This window comes from Pinus tabuliformis, chromosome 9, assembly GCF_031772625.1.
Source record: "Pinus tabuliformis cultivar Carrire ecotype Pingquan chromosome 9, CPIR1, whole genome shotgun sequence".
In the NCBI taxonomy this organism is placed as follows: domain Eukaryota; kingdom Viridiplantae; phylum Streptophyta; class Pinopsida; order Pinales; family Pinaceae; genus Pinus; species Pinus tabuliformis.
The window spans coordinates 1,403,741,593-1,403,758,948 of NC_142307.1; the positions used below are offsets into that span (position 1 = coordinate 1,403,741,593).

The 17,356-nt window shown below is 34.2% G+C and overlaps 1 protein-coding gene across 2 annotated transcripts; it reads left to right on the forward strand.

Moving 5' to 3' along the window:
• The first annotated feature begins 9,393 nt into the window (after window positions 1-9,393).
• On the forward strand, window positions 9,394-16,834 carry LOC149153803 (uncharacterized). 2 transcript variants are annotated; one of them, XM_089446101.1, is made up of 8 exons: window positions 9,394-10,171; window positions 11,520-11,585; window positions 11,714-11,780; window positions 11,883-11,986; window positions 12,484-12,528; window positions 12,661-13,158; window positions 13,327-13,432; window positions 16,305-16,834. In XM_089446101.1, the coding sequence occupies exons 1-8, from the start codon at window positions 10,025-10,027 to the stop codon at window positions 16,382-16,384; spliced, it is 1,113 nt and encodes a 370-aa protein (XP_089302227.1). In that variant the 5' UTR covers window positions 9,394-10,024; the 3' UTR covers window positions 16,385-16,834. The 2 variants fall into 2 exon arrangements, with proteins under 2 accessions (XP_089302227.1, XP_089302228.1); XM_089446102.1 differs by having other exon boundaries at window positions 9,400-10,171; window positions 11,886-11,986.
• The last annotated feature ends 522 nt before the right edge of the window (window positions 16,835-17,356 follow it).

A 17,356-nucleotide genomic window follows, 5' to 3' on the forward strand; every position in this document is an offset into this window, starting at 1 on the left:
GGATTTGGGACGTCTTAGCTCTTGCTAAGTCATAAGTTATTGGTATACCTAGCTTGGGGGCTATTGGATATATTTTTGCTTTTATAGCGGCAACCAATGAGTTTGATCATAGGGCTTGCCCAGATTACTCAAACAAGTTACCAATTCACAATGGTTAAAAAGAAATGAAACTTCCATGCATGCCATTGCTTCACCTTTAATGCTTCTTCCTTTTGTGCTAGTTCTTTATTTAAATTTAGATTTGAATGAATAATGTTCCTTGCAATCTAGACATGTGTTTCTCCAATTCATGTCGTTACTAGTTCTTGGCCTGAAAAGGATATTTGATGATGCAATAGTGAGGAAATGAGCATATTCATTGGTCCTTCCTTTGCTTGTATATATGTATATATTATACTTTTGCTCAAAGGTATTTAATTTTTCTATTGTTTGGTTTGCCTCTAATATGGATATCTTTGGTTTTTTTGTCTTGCCTCTAATATGGATATCACAAATTGCGTTATCACAATTGTTGTGCCCTTTTGACAATTGCATTCAATTGACATTTCTAGTTTAGTAAGGTTGTAGCATTTAAAACATTAAATAAATAGTGGCCTTGGTTGTTTTTGTGCTATATATTTTAATGCATACAAATAAATGTAAGGAATAATTCTAATGATGCATAAATTAGCAAATACATAGATTAAGAAACATGCACATTTCCCTTTAGAGTCTCTGCCCAACCTAAACAATAATGCAAAAATAAGATTTAACACCAACCCCGAAATAAAAGTTGCATGCATGTCACTATGAACTAAATAAATCAATGATAACAACTAAGAAATAAATCTCTAAGTCTCACATGGAATTTTAAATCCCTGAAGATGACATTGTTGATGCAACCCTCAACATTTTATTTATTTTCTTTGCAAGTGGTCCTTGAAAGTCAACATTTGCATCCAAAAAGATTCAAATGAGTGCACATTGGCATGAATGGTTAAAAGCTTTGAAAATTACTTATAGCATGCAGATAATAACTATTCTATGTCTACGTATAACAATTGAGTGTGAGGTTTGTAGTTGTCAAATCCACTCTTAAATAGAATGTCCTACCAACACTAATGATGATGATAACCTTGATGAGAGTATCCCCATTTAGAGATTTAAAAGCCTTTGACAAATTAGTGTTAGGCTATTCCCCATAAACCTATAGAAAGCTACTCCATTAGATCAATCTCATCACCTAATTAGTTCCATAATCAAGGAAATTGGTTGGGAAATAAAGATCCGTTACTAACATGGGAATAAAAGAAGCACCATGTCTTACGACAAACATTGAAACAATTTAATTAATGAATTAGTAAAGAAACAAAAAAATCTTTAAAGAAAACATAAAAATAATAAGACTTATCATTCACTAATTTTTTTATTTTTTATTTTAAAAATAAAATAAAACAATATTATTCACTAATTAATTTTTATTTTTTTTAAATAAAATAAAACCATATTTACGCAACACATCTCTAAAATTATAATGATACATACCAACATCACATGCAACAACATACATATCTACTCTAATAACCACACACCACACCATGATTAGGGTGGTTATTCTAATTCTAAGATTGTAAACATAAAGGCAGCCACCCAACATTCTAATCTAATAACCACACACCATGATTAGGGTGGTTATTCTAATTCTAAGATTGTAAACATAAAGGCAGCCATCCAACATGGGAGAGGACACATAATTTTCTATAGGCAGAATATGCTCCCTTGTTTTCTCCAACATGTAGGCCATTTGAGGCACGCTTAATAATGCAATGCAATGGTCTAGCTTTAATGAATAAACAAAAACTAAGTGGAGTACAATTCCTACATGTCTACTCATAGTTTTATAAAGACTTCTTATGCTTGACAAAACAAAAACTTAATTTAAATAATGCATTTGACTTCACAAAGCAACCAGTGCCATCCATACATGTCTCTACATGTCTCTAGTGGAGGTTAGGATGGCTTATTAAATTTATTTTAAGGATTTGAAATGCCTTACAGGGAACCAATTACAAAATTTAAATGAAACGTGTGTTAAAATACCTAGGGAATCTCGGCCTATTGAATGCTAATTGGGCAAAACATGCTTGATTTTGTAGTTGGTTGGAGGCACAAAGTGCAGAAGTCATGCTTCCAAGTGGCGTTCCATGCAAACTACACATGATCTTGACATGAGATGGAAGCTAACTCATAGTTTAAATGGTCACAATTTGCTTTGAAAATAATAGTGTAATTTTGGGAAAATTTGTTATAATTGTCTAGGCTTTAGGATTCTTAGTGTTTTTAGGGTTTTGGAAGGTGTTGAATTTATTCCCCATTAAAAAACAATTTAAACACTTTCCCCATTAGAATTTAAAAAAAAGGACTCGTCTACGAGGTAGAAGAATTGCTCGGATAGCTAAAAGTGACTTGAATCTGAGTAAAAATTTTCAAAAAATCTTGTAGATGTAGTGTTTGAATCATGTTTTTGATGGTGGAAATAGATTGAGCACCATCAAAACAATTATGAATTTTAACAGCTTACAAAAATCCCTGCCAATTTTTTTCAAAATATGATCGGAATTTCCCTAACTTTCAAAACAAAAAAACATAATTCTTAAACACAAAAAAAAAATCACCCAATTTTAACCAAAAATTTATTCTCCAAACAAAATTGTGACCATTTAAACAATTCCCAAAAATTAAAATCCAAAACATATCTGGACTTAAATTTTAAGGGAATTTTTTCCTTAATGAATTCCAATTTAGTTTTTTTAAGAAAATTTAAGGGAATACAATTAGGTATATATCAAAATTAAAAATTCATACTATTACTTGTCTTGTCATGCCATTATCATGGTGCCTACTTTCCCATACCAATCCCCTTTACACGTGTAAACGAAAGGCATTTTTAAAGTTTCAACAAATTTCCAGAATTAGAGGCAGACTTTTCATATACCTAATTCCCTTTTTCCACTTAGAAACAAGGTATTCTTAAGTTTCAATTTTCCCAAGGTGTCATTATACTATTGAAATTTAGAATTATTAATTGTTTTATTTACATTTATTCGTAAAGGTTTTGTTAAATTTTTTAATATTTTTTTTACAATGGATTATAGTTTAGATACCAAAATATTATAATGTCCCAAACGTCCACTCTTGAGATATATTGGTGGCTTTCCTACGAAGATAAGATATTATAAGATGACGTATCGAACCTTCTAGTTTGAAAAATATGAGTAGTTTCTTATCGTGTAATTAGGATAATAAAAATTAAATTTTAAATATTTTTAATTGTTTTTAATATTAATATTAATCATTTTTTATTATTTTAATATTATATTTATACAATTCTGTAGAGGTGGTAGATATGTGCGATCATTTTGATTTTGGAGAAAAATTAAAAATGATTTTTGCATGGTTTTTGATGAATTTTTAAATAAAAAGCCAAAATCAAAAATGATTTTTCCACGAATTTTGATGAATTTTTAAATAAAAAATAAAAGTTTACCTATTTTTAAGGTTTATATTTAGTAATTGAATTGAGGATTAAAAATCTGCACTTGAGTTGAGAATTAAAAATTTGATTGTTATTGGGAATTCAAATTTAATCATTAGATTAATATCATTACAAAATTTTCTTTATGATAATAAGATTTTGTAACACACTCTTAGAATAAAGTTAATAATTTTTCAAAGATCTCATTTTTCCAAGTCCTCAAGGTGAGGGGATATAATATGACATGCACATTAGTTTTGCACATGCTCATTCTTAATTTCGGTGTGTCCTTTAAATGTGGTGCTGAGGTTTATCATTACAATGGTGGGATAATGGAATTTGAGGTGGAGGTATGTTTTAAATGTTGGAACAAAGTCTCATATCTTAGCACCATATTATTAAGAATCTTTCTTTGTTTGTGTTGTTCTATGGAATTTTTATTTACAAGATTTTGGTTTAGGTTGTTATGATGTAGCTTTTAGAATTTGGTTTTGATGTGTTAAAATAATATGTTGAATTTTGAATTTTCATGAATTTGTTGATCTTTGGATTGTTCAAGGTGTTTATGATATTGTTTATATAATGTGAACTTCAAGGGTCTTTCTCTTATTGATGGAACTTATTTTTGGGAGTTTGATGTTTTTGTTTTACATTTTATTGGTTCTTTTAGTCTTATCAATGAGTCAAGTGACTTGGTTCCTTTTTTACACTAGTTAAGCAATAGCTTTATTTGGTGTCTTAGTTTCATGGTCACAAATCGAAATCTAATACCATCCCAATTAAGAATTGGTGAGCCGAAATTCATTATGAAAAAGATAAAATATAGAGGCAACCCAACCGAAATTCATTATCAAAAAGATAAAATATAAAGACAACCCTCTGGATTGAACAGAACATGCCAAAAAAATTGTCGCGTTCATGTTTTCTGAATAAAAATTAAAAAGATTCACGGAGGAAGAAATCAAACCTAGAAATAAAATGCACTGGGGAAGAAATCAAACCTAGAAATCCTTCTCACACCGAAATCGCAGTTCTTTCTCACATCGAAATCGTTTCCCACTTCGCACAGATCCTGAAATATTTTCACACTGTGCTTCCTCATAAATAGAATTGGACACTTTGTTTTTTATGTTATTTACATAGTTAGCGAGAGCCATGTTTTTCTATTAGGGCTTAGATTAAATTTTCACATTACATTTACGTTTTACATTTATTTACATTTACATTTACATTTACATGTTTTTTTACATGAGATCTACCCCATTTCATTAGATTAAATTTTCAAATAACATTAAGTTTATGTTTACATTTACATTTACATGTTTATGTTTTTAGGTGAGATCTTTTATTTACATTTACATTTACATGTTTATGTTTTTTTTACATGAGATCTACCCCATTTCATTAGATTAAATTTTCAAATAACATTAAGTTTATTACGTTTACATTTACATGTTTATGTTTTTAGGTGAGATCTTTTATTTACATTTACATGTTTATGTTTTTTTACATGAGATCTACCCCATTTCATTAGATTAAATTTTCAAACAAATAAATTTTCAAATAACATTAAGTTTATGTTTACGTTTACATTTACATTTACATGTTTAAGTTTTCAGGTAATATCTACACCGTAGGTTTATGTTTATGTTTACCTTTTTACTTGAGATCTACCCCATACTGGGCTTAGGTGATATCTACACCATAGGTTTAGGTTTAGGTTTAGGTTTACGTATAAGTTTATGTTTACATGTTTACGCTTATGTTTTTATGTGAGATCTACCCCATACTGGGTTGTAGAGCGCCTCTCGGTTAAATTGTTATAGGTCAACTGCACAAAACCCTTGTCATCGAAGTCCATTTGCTAGGCCACACAGTGTTAGTATCACAGTCAGTCACAAGCATTATAGGGTATCTCTATCCTCAGATCTTCATTTTTCATGGTTATGGGTCATCCACAAACCCACTCTTCATTGAAGTCCATTTGCTAGGTTAAATCATAAACCATTTAAATCTTTAGCTCGAGATATTGTAGTAAACATCATACCTTGTCTCTCTTTCTCTCCAATATTAATAATATAACACAAAATTCAATGTACATTGTCAATAATTTTTTATGCTTACAATGAAATCAATGCACAATATTAATCCAATCACTTTAAAATTAATGTATCATCATACATCCAATTACATCAAATCATAAATCAACATCTACACTGAAATCAATGCATCTAATGCAAGAAATCAAATAAGATTAGAAAACAACACTTACATTGAAATCAACTGCACAAAACCCTTGTCATCGAAGTCCATTTGCTAGGCCACACATTGTTAGTATCACAGTTGGTCGCAAACATTATAGGGTATCTCTATCCTTAGTTCTTCATTTTTCATGGTTATGGGTCATCCACAAACCCACGCTTCATTGAAGTCCATTTGCTAGGTCGCACACTATTAGTATCATAGTTGGTCACAAGCATTACATGCTATCTATATCTTCGAATTTTCGTTCATCATGGTTATGGGTTAACCACACAAAACCTTTCTCTTCAGTGTCTCTTCATATTCAATAAAGACTTTTCAGGATGGAACTTCACGCAATGGGGACCACTACTTCTTAAGGAGGGAGGAATGATTCGAATGGAAAATGACATCCACCCATGGAATTTACCCATGGTATTGTAAGTGGCATTCACCCATGGTATTCATCCACCCATGGGATTTATTCTCTATTTTAATAAAAATTTTCTTTGTAGTTTTTCTTTATTGTGTGTTCTCCTATTTTCTTTTGACATTTCATTTTTTTTTTAGATTTTGGGGGCCTCCCCCAAGATTCAGATCAACTTTAGCTTTAAAGCTTTTAAAAACAAGAGCTAAATAAGATAATAGGAAAGGAAACATATTTAACTTGAAAAATCAACCAGCAAGCTTTAGTATTCAAAGCTAAATATTTCTCTTATATTTCTAATTCGTATCTTTAACAACGTAAACTTATCCAATAGACCAATAAGTCAAAGGAAGCTAAATTTCACGCACCTAAATGTCACAGGCACAATGAAAAAAGAAAAAATATAAGGCGAAGTGAGTCTTTAAGAATCGAAATTCAACAAACATAAGCTTTAAAAGAATCAAATGAAAAAGAATATGAACACTTCCCAACAAAAGATGAAAATCAGGAAATACCTTAAACTAATTAAACAACAATATGATCAATTTGAAGATAACTTAAGTCAAAGTTTGAAAGAAATATTTCATATTCACTTGAGCAAAATGCTAGGCGTTTCCAGTATGCATGCCAAATAGTATGGTCACCTTCTTTTGCTCAATCACCCCAAGGATATGAGCTTTAGGTGATTTAATTTGGCTTTCGACTCCACACTTTCACTCATGGCTCAAGGTCGACAATATAATAAAAAACTGACTACTATACACAACAATAACGTAATTTTGGCAACAAAAATAGATGCACTAGAAGACAAGAGATCGAATCCTTGGGGACCTCTCAGTCATGCAAATGTATACGTTGTGAGGTATGATATCCCTTTCTTAAGAATTCTAATCAATATTACTAGGAGCCTTGAGAGTGAAAATCTTCAAGCCAAGGTTAAAGGATTTTGCTTAGATGAAGTTCAAAGAAAGAACACTCAAGGATAATGAATGCAACATGCAATCATGCAAGTTGCAACCTGCAGAGAAAGGCATGTGAAGTTGTTGAATGGGTATTCAATGCACTCCGTCACCTTGTGTCGGGTGTAATAGGGCCAACTTGGTGTTCAATTTAATTATAGGTGAAATTTATTAATTGAAATTAAATCCTTAATTTATCCAAATCCACACCTTGTACTTCTCTAAAGAACTCGACTTAACTTCTCTAAAGAAGTTATAGTTATTAAACTTCAAAATTTTAGGTGTCCTAGATGTTTTTGATGGCGCTGAATCCATTTCCACCATCAAAAACATGATTCAAACACTGCCTCTACAAGATTTTTTGAATTTTTTTAACTGAAATTCTGGCCACTTTCAATCGTTCGGGCAATTCCTCTGCCTCATTAAACGACTCCTTTTATTTGTTTTTAAAATAAATTTCTTTGTCCCTTCAAAAACCGGCCAAAAAGCAAAGGCGGTTTTATTTTCGAACGGTGCTTCCACTCGTCCTACAAACAAAACAAAACTACATGAGAGAGATGTCATTGGTGACAAGACTTTAATACTTGAAATACATCATAGAGATCTCATTGGCGAAAGGACTTTAATACCTCGAATGGGTTAATAGGTGCACCATTTGTCTTATACATAATTACACTGCCGCCAGAAAAAAACAAGTGAGAAGGACAACGGTAGGTGAGATGAGACATATTATTTCCTCCTCATCATAACCTTAACCTAATGTTCTTTACTAGCTTCATGGATGAGACAAAATGTTTCATTATAACTTCAATCCTTTACTTTTTACTACCTCAATACTGATATATGTATTGCATAATTTGTGCCCCCACCATGGAATAGAATTGACTATATCCACTCAAATGATTGAAGAATCTTGTAATAAGTTTGAAAATGGATATGTATTTTTTCTTGGAAATATTAAAGTTTAATTTTTTAATATTAATTTGTATGGTACAATTTTGAAAAAATTGCAGGGTGATTAACATTGATTTATTTTCTTCAATGTAGCATAGTCCATGCAGGAATAATATTCAATAATAAAAGTATAAAATTTGATTGACATGTTGAGAAGAAATAGTGTATATATATAGGTCAAAAACATTGGTTACATAATTTTTAATAATTTTTTATTATATAAATAGATTTAGTATTAATAGGTTTTTTTAGTTTTAACTGTTTGGATTTTGGAATGTACAAATTTTCAAATAATTGAAAATTTATACACAATTAAAATTTTAAAAATTAACAATTATTATGATCACTAATTAATTGTGGAAAGATTTAGTATTGTGAAAATTTATATGGCACTTGGATTATACAACTTTACACTAAAAATTTGATTTATCAATAATATTTTATTAAAATTTGGGTAAAATCTACCTCAAAAACATAATAAGGAAGTGTAAAATTTAGTTGTATGATTTTTGATGAAATCATTATTTTCTATAGCATAGTATGATTAATAAACAAATCATTTATTTTTGTGAGCATTTTTTCCAAGTTAGTTTTAATCATATCTGGTAGAGATTTATAAAAATTTTGAGTTCTTTAATTTATAGAATTTGAATGCCCAAAAATTTAAAAGGGTTGAATCAAATTATACATTCAAAAATGTATTTTAAACAACAAAAATTCTCAATCTCATTTGAAATTATATTGCCCATTTAATTTAATGAAAAAAATCATTTCCATCTATTAATTAGACAACCCCATTTTTAATGATTTCCCATTTTTAATGATTTAAAAATACATTTTTGAATATAAATTTTAAAATGTCTAATTAAAAATATGTTTTTGAATATTTAAAATTATTATGAAAATTTTAAATATTTTTATTATTGTGAAATTTAATAAAGCTATGATTTTGCTATCATACTGAATTTCTTCCTAAAATCCTTTGAAAAATTCTTAAAAAATCCAATTATTGAAGTGTTTAAATTGGCCAAAATAAATTTAGCACCATCAATCTTCAAATTTTCAAAAATTTCGTTTTTCAAAATCATTCTGGAATTTCTGTCTCGACTGTGCGTTTGGGGTATGTAGATTTCCCAACTAAAGCTTGTTTTTTTACCAAATTTCTACCAAATTTCGGGTGCAAACCAATATTCTTGGCTAATTGCAATGGCTATGACTTCCAGGCATTTGCGATTGGGCAGAAACAATTACAAAATATATCTATGTACTTACATATCAGATTCCTGGGAAGGTGCGTACGAACTGTAACAAGGGTCAAGGTTGTAGAAAAACGAAGCGTGGAATTATGAAGCAATGCCCCAAGGAGAATTTGAAATTTGGGGTCGTCCGCTAAAACGTGAGATGCACGCAGAGAGGGCGGAATTGACCGCTCATGTGGAGTCGCAGGCGACCGGTCGCCTATGCCGCTTTTGACGGGATCTGGGTCCATCCAGAAGCGTCACTTTATCTATCAAAAACGCGGAGCCTTCGGTCATATGGGCCACCGGCCGGGCATTTTCCGCGTGCTCACCGGCTGTGGAAACTTCCATAGCAGTTCGCCTCGCTGTTGTTAAGTCTGGTTGGCGTCTAATGACGCATTAAATTGATCTGAGTTGGGAAGGTTAAAGAAATTTCCTAAAGTTACCCTAAATTTTCCATTTTTATGTAATTCAATGGTCTATTAGTATCTCTGGGAAAGCGTGTCCGCTGTGTGGGCACATTCGTGGAATCTTGTGGAACAGGGCTTCCGTCGGGCTCTACGCCTATAAATCAGGCTTTGGCGTATTGGGTTCCCGGGATTCTGTTATATGAGCGGTATTCCTTAGGTATAATATACGAACCAAAAACATTTTAACAAGCTGTGGGATTCGAACTCCAGATCTGAAAGATATGAGGGTGCCATCGCTTTTTGCCTGCCTACCAGGGTTGTCGCCCCAGTCGTTGTTTCAGTCGACGGACAAGCCTCATTCTCTCTGGGGGTTTCCTGAGAAACCCTTGCCGCCTCCTCCGCCGTCTGTGGAAGTCCTTCCTTCTAAGGTAAATTTTGCTCTTATTGAGAGTAATTTGAGTGCTCAGATTTGAATTTCTGTTATTGATATTAACAATAGGTAATGGGTTTACCTTTGTCAAATTTTTCAATCTATTGGATTTAAACTTCTGTGTAGTTCTTAGGTCCCGGATTCTTTTGTGGCAGCGTTTCTGCATTTATATTTTCTTTGCAACTAGCTAGCCATCTCTACAAGGAATTACCCAACTGTGCAATTTACTATAACTGATGAACCAAGTGGCATCATACCTTTGTTGTGGTTATGAGAGAACTGATTTTAGGTTAACCTGGTTTGTAACTTGCTGTAGGGTTTTCGCTGATATTCCAGTAAACTAAATGCCAAAAATTAGCTGGGCTTGTTTCAAACAAACAAACAAACATATTTAGCAAATTTCGTTAACCAACCATACAAATTTGCACATTGTTTAACTTCTGATCAAACCAAACATAACACTCCTTTGATGATTTACCGTCAGTTTTTCTTTGTTATTCTAGGCATCCTTTGGCTTAAATGATAGGTCCAAGGGGTAATTATTCTGTCAAGATTGCCCAAGGCTGTAGAGGCCTTATCCTTTTCAAGCTCATGCGATTTAGGTGGGGCAACTCACTTTGGGAATGGAACCCTGATGGATGGCTTTATATTCCTTCTAATTCGCCAGTGAACTAACTAATGCCCTGTTGGCGGCAGCCCTTGATTTATTGGACGGATTCCCACCTCGACATAGTTGCTTTTAGGCCTTCAGCAAATTGGACATAGATTTAATGTGAAGGAAATAGCTTTTCATTAGTGTAAGTGTGGGAACCTTGAAATAGTTTTGTACTTCTGATTGGGCTTTTAGAACTTTGGAGATGGATTCAGTGCGAAGGAAATTCGAAATGTTTGTTTTCAGTGCAAGCTATTATATTTAATGTTTTCTAGTGGTCCACAAAGGGCACAGGCTCAAAACCTAAGGCATATGAACCTCAAATAGTCATGGAACTAATTAAAGAATCAGAAAATATGAACCTCAAATAGTCATGGAACTTATTAAAGAATCAGAAAAGAAATTATCCATGTGCTTTTTGCGAAGTGGATCCACTCAGTCAGGGATACCGAGATTGCAGTTGCCATTGATTTTTTGGCTTACCCAAAAACATAAAATGGATTAGGTCCAATGCGACGGTTCAAAATAATACTGCCATTTTAGTTTTAACGATGGAACTGCTAGGGTTAGATGCTTCAGCTGAAGCAGATGCATGGTCACGAAAAAAACCTAAATGGTAAAGAGTATTTCTTCTAATGAAAAATGTGAAGTTCCAAATTCTTATCTGTTCTGTATTTTGTATGTGAATTATCAGGATGCTCAATCTGATAAGTATGTTGCGGAGCCTGTCAATTTGCAAGGAGGCCTGACCTTACTCAAGGTATGTTGATATTTTTGCCAGTTATTTGTTTTGGGGTTTGGTTGAGATAAATCTAATTGCCTGTTGGGAGGTGAGCTTTTTGTTTCTTGTTCGATAATTTAAGCCCTTTTTTATCGAAATCTAATCAGAGTCGAGTGAACACTATGGATGTCTTTGGAGTGCCTTATTTGGATCTGGTTCCTGGAAAGTATGAAGGTATGTTGATAGAATTGCCATGCTTTAAAACATTGTACGTTGGTCCCTTGTCTTCTTTGACCACATGGTTTATTCACCTTTATTTGTTTTTTTGTGTGATAGCAGGGGGGCTCAAACTCTGGGAGAGTTCTCTTGATCTAGTGAACACACTTAAAAGGGAAATTCAAGATGGCCAATTGTCATTCAGGGGAAAGCGAGTTCTGGAGGTGATTATTAATTGCTGGTTAATATATATATATATATATATATATATATATATATATTGATATTGTTACTTTATCTTACACGAAAACTGTCTTTCAACCTCGGTTCTGCTAGCCCAATAGTTTAGCAATGTAAAACATGCATTCACTTAGACCTGGGTTTTTAAAAGCCTGGTCAATGAGATTGAGATCTCAATTATGAAGACTGTTATGAATGATTTACGTAGCTATTTTACTGCAAAGGGGCTAAATCATTTCTGCCTTATGTACTAATGATATTACTACATTATTATATAGAACTAGTTGAATTTTCCATCTGAATTTGAGCAGCAATGACATGGGTTTTTAATCAAACCTTTGCTTCATTTCTTCACAGTTCAGTAGTTTAGACTTTACAGCTACATAAATGTCTATCCATTTTAAATTTATTTTATGATGTTTGATCTTTTGGGACATTGTTGTCTGATTAATTTTTTTTATATATTTTGCAATGCAAGCAGCTTGGATGTGGGAATGGTCTTCCTGGGATTTTTGCATGTCTGAAGGTGGGTTATCCATTTTCCCAGCTCTTGTTTTTGCATTTTTGGCCTTAATCTGGAAGGGGCTTCTTAAGAATTTGACCTGTAGACATTGACCGCATAAATCCTTATTAATATCTGGCTTTGCATGTGATTCAGGGTGCTTCAACTGTACATTTTCAAGATTTCAATGCTGAAGTTTTACGTTGTCTCACTATACCAAATGTATATGTGAACCTTCAAAATGCTCGTGAGCGACTGGGTCGTCATTGTGATGGTCCTGTAACTCCTACACGGACTACTAGTTTATCACCTGATGTTCACTTCTATGCTGGTGACTGGGGAGATCTGCATACTTTACTGTCTGTTGTTGGAGAGGATCAGATTGGTGCAAGTGATATCAATTTAAATTTTTCGGAAGATGATTTGTTTCTAGACCGCTCTCTTAGCCACAATAGCAGTGGTGCTAATCAGGAAACCCAGGTCGATTCCAGCCATGGTCAGCAAATAACACGTACTAGAAAGCTTTCTGGAAGCCGTGCTTGTGAACGAGCCAGTGATATGGATCCATCAGAAGGTGGATATGATATTATATTAATGGCAGAAACTGTTTATTCTTTGGTGTCGATGCGGAAACTGTATGGTCTTATAAAAAAGGTTGGTTTTATACTTATATCTCTATATCTATAAAATTTCTTTTTGCGACTGTTTCCTTGAAGCAAAGTTTGAAAATTATTGTAGATTACAGTTTGCTTTGTGTCTAAACTGTTGGTGGGTTATGTGGATTTCAGAGGTATGCTTATTTTTGTTTCTTTTTTGGGACAGTGTCTTCGACCTCCTTATGGAGTTGTTTACTTGGCTGCTAAAAAACATTCTTTTTGTGGAGGAGGAGGAGGAACTCGACAATTCAGATCTATAGTAGAAGAGGATGGTATGTTTCATCACCTATCCACATCTTGAAAGTTAGGAATGAAATGCAAGATATTTTACAACAATATATAAAGTATAAGGATATGCTCTCAACTCGTAGCCACAATAAAGGACATGAATTCAGAATGACACTTAGGGTCCAAGTGAGTTGTATCTTATTGCAACACAACAGATTTGGTCGATAGCATGAAGGATAACTCCTTAAGCAACGGAACCCTGAAACTTATCTTTACAAAATTGGGATCTCCAAAATACATTATTGTTTCTCATCTTCCAGAGCACACTCTGACAGGCCACCCTGATACAGTGCCAGGCTCCTAAGAAATGATTTTGAACTGAAAAGTTACCATTCCACCACAGATTTACTAAACATCTCAGGTCAAAAGCAGAGGTTTCACCTCTTGCAACAAACAAACATCCAACTTATGCTTGCACAAAAGATTCTAAACCACCAGATTTTTGTCAGGGAAGTTCAGACCCCCTAATATTACATAACAAGAGCTTCAAATTCTTTAGCACAGGACATCAAATCCAACAAACACCCCAAAAGTGTAATTTGACTGACATAATACCAAAAGGGGAAGCAGCTTGAGTTGCAACCTCGTTGTAGGATTTACCTTGTGGGATGTTGTGCTCCCACTTTCTTTTATTGGGTTTGAACTGATACTTACATAGAGAAGATCCTTCCTCTTGCTATTTCTCTGCTTCATCTTCCACTCTGAATTAGGAGACCGAGACTGAGTGTCCCCGAATTGTGTGAGTGATGAATGACCTGAGTTCCTTGATATTTAAGCAATAAATGATCGGCCATAGAATGTGGATTTTAAGGCACATATTCTTTCATTTCCTCCATGTCACCCATCTTCTGCTTTTGACCAGCTTTCACAACTCTTAGAGTCGTCTTCCTCTGCGAGTTTTTTAGCCCTTTGGTCCCTTGCTTTCTCAACATGACAATCTCCGCTTTGGTAGTTGAGACCATGGCAGACCAAAAAGCATTTGGGTAGTTAAGAAATTGGACCCTCTGGAGCATCTCCCCCCCATAGATGACCAACATGAATGCACGGTTTTTCTTCAAAAGTAGCTTTCTCCATGCCCCTTTTAACACTCGCCAATTTGGCAGCAATACTGTCTACACACACCTTGGTAGCCATGAACATGTTTGTGAACTCTACCCAAAGGGGATATCTGGCTTTACTAAAATCCTTGTCAAAGTTGTCCTTCCAGGATATAGACTATACTGGAGAGCCTGATATATACCAAGAGCACCTCTCTCTCTCAACTTGACGTGCTTGGTGTGTTTCTTAGCAATATCCATTTCAATGAACAGACAAAGGTTTGCTTTGAAAGTAGCCTTCTCTGTGTCCCTTACTAATGCCTTGCCAAATCTGCAAGCAATACTGCTTATACACACCCTGGTAGGCATGGGCATGTTTGTGGACTCTACCCATGGGGGATATCTAGCTTTACTAAAATCCTGAGGGTCAAAGTCATCCTGCTAGGATTGAAGTAGGCTGGAGAGCCTGAAATATTCCAAGTTCCCCTATAGAGAATGATCCGGGTATCTTGCAAGTTGCATGGATTTGGAAATTATCTTCACATAAAGATGTCTTAAACCCCCACTATGTTTGCAAAGCAATATCCTTTTTCTAATTCAAGCGACACCAATTTAAAAAATTCATTTCAGAAGACATTTTCCTTTTTAAAGAAAAGGACGACCCTTTGTCGAGTGTCTGAGCAGCTTTAGAAAATATTGGATTATCATCAAGCATGTACTCAATCTCTGATTCATCCTACTCCATGTTCATATAGTTTGCTTCCTTTGATTCTCCCTGATCAAACTTCAAATGCAGTCGTCCCTTTTATGTACCAGTGGTGTTTGCCTGCAGATTGGTAGCCCCCTGCTTAACACCTTATCTTTTGGGGATGGGAGGCTCTGCCCAGCAGCAGCTAACAAAGCTCTCACGGTTGTGGGTGAACTTGAGGAAGCTCCTCAAACCACCTAATGCCTAGCTCCTTTTCCCAGCATTATTGATATTCTCTTAACCAATGGCCCGATGATAAGAGATAGAGTGCTCATGATGCCTTCGGATCAGCAAGCAATCACTCTTAATGTTTTTAGGTAAAAAAATATTCAGAATGCTTTGTTCATTCAGCTTTCAGTCCTTTCATTTCCAATTCCCTGTGATAGGCAATATCATTCTATAACAGATTAAAAACCTTTTTGACATCATTTCCTTTAAAGTTCTTCATTTTCCTAGTCGTTTCAGTGTTCGCTTTGGCATTCAAGGCCTTTCCCTGGAAGACATTCCTCCCTTCAGCTTCATTCTTGCTTACTATTTCAGTTTTTTCACATTGGTTTATCCTCAGCTCCCATCAATCACACATCTTTTTGGGTGATATGAGCTAGCTGATTCATTCTACCAATAAATGCAGCTTTAGATCCATCTTCCTTCCTTTCACGGGCCAAAGCCAGACAGAAAGACCTGACCGACAAAGCCTCGGCAAAGCCTTTCACAAAGTCATAACCCCTCACCTTCATTATGGGTAGGTAGGTACCTTCCTTCCATAATTCCCGCAAGCTTTTTATGGATTGGGTTTGTCTTTGTGCTTTTAATCTTCCTACCCACAAATGAAGACTTTCTTTTGTTTGTGTTAGTAAGCACAGTTCTGGTGATGATGTTATAATGGAACTCTGGATAGTTGGATGGGATAGTGACCTGTGTTACCTAGATCTATTTATTTTAGTAATGAAAATTTATGATACATCATAAAATTCGTGTTTTTTCATGAAAAAAGAAGCCATGTCCCGTTATTTCTTTCAATTCATATATGGTTCTTTTCTGGTACATTAATGCATGATTTCTCTCCTGCAGGCATACTGGGAGCCCATTTGGTGGTCGAAGTTGCAGATAGTTCAAACATCAGAGAGATATGGAAATTTTTCTACAAATGAGAAGTCGCAAATCAGAGCTGGGTATTTTGGAATTCATTTTTTTTCCATTTGAAAACCTATACTCTGACCTAATGCTGGGAATGAGGAGTACTAAACAGATTTTTAGTTTAGTGTAATGGTAATGATCAGTGCAGTATCTGGCATTTTGAGTGAAAGCTCAGAGGGTGCCTATAAATCATTTTGATTGGAGTCGTGTAAATGATCGTTCTCTAATTGAACAAGTACAATTCTTAATGTAGGTGCATAACGGTGGGAATTTTTTATGTAGAGTAGATGTCAAAGGGTAAAGCGGAATTCGTTATTTAGGAATGGTGTGGAAGGGTAGAGGGAAAATGGTTGCTCGTTGTAGGGGCCTAAATCACAGTTATTATTGTTGAAGATGGCCTTGCTACTATTTTATCATTATCCTGATGATCGAAAAGTGTATATAATATTCATTTACAGGGAAAATATCTGGATCAGTACTTCCTGTGAACTTTTTTTGATGATCTGATTATTTTGCACTATGTATTGTGCGCTTAAATTCCATTGCTTAATGGATAATTAATAGAAAATCTTAAGAGTTTGGTCAGGCAATGACTAGAATATCTGGTGTTTGCTCCTCTAAAAATTATTGTTCTTTAAAGAATATTCATCAATTGGAAGGTAAAATTTTCGAACTGTAAACGAGTACAGCAATGCCCACCTACTTTAAGCTGTAGAAGCAACTTGGTTTGCTAAGCCCTTTTATGTTTTTCCTGCAATCATTCCTAACTAATTACAGTAAGTTGACTAACATACATGGCACTTAGTGTCTAAAGTTTTCAACTCCTCAAAAACTAAACCTATGAATGGGAGCAAACCGAGGCTTCCTTTGCACTCTTGCAGTGTAGTCGTCTTGACACATTCAAACCGCAATGGACTCTAGAGGGAGTTTCCATTCCCATCCCATGATATGATGAGAAAGTCATTTAAGTTGTACAGAGTTTCAGC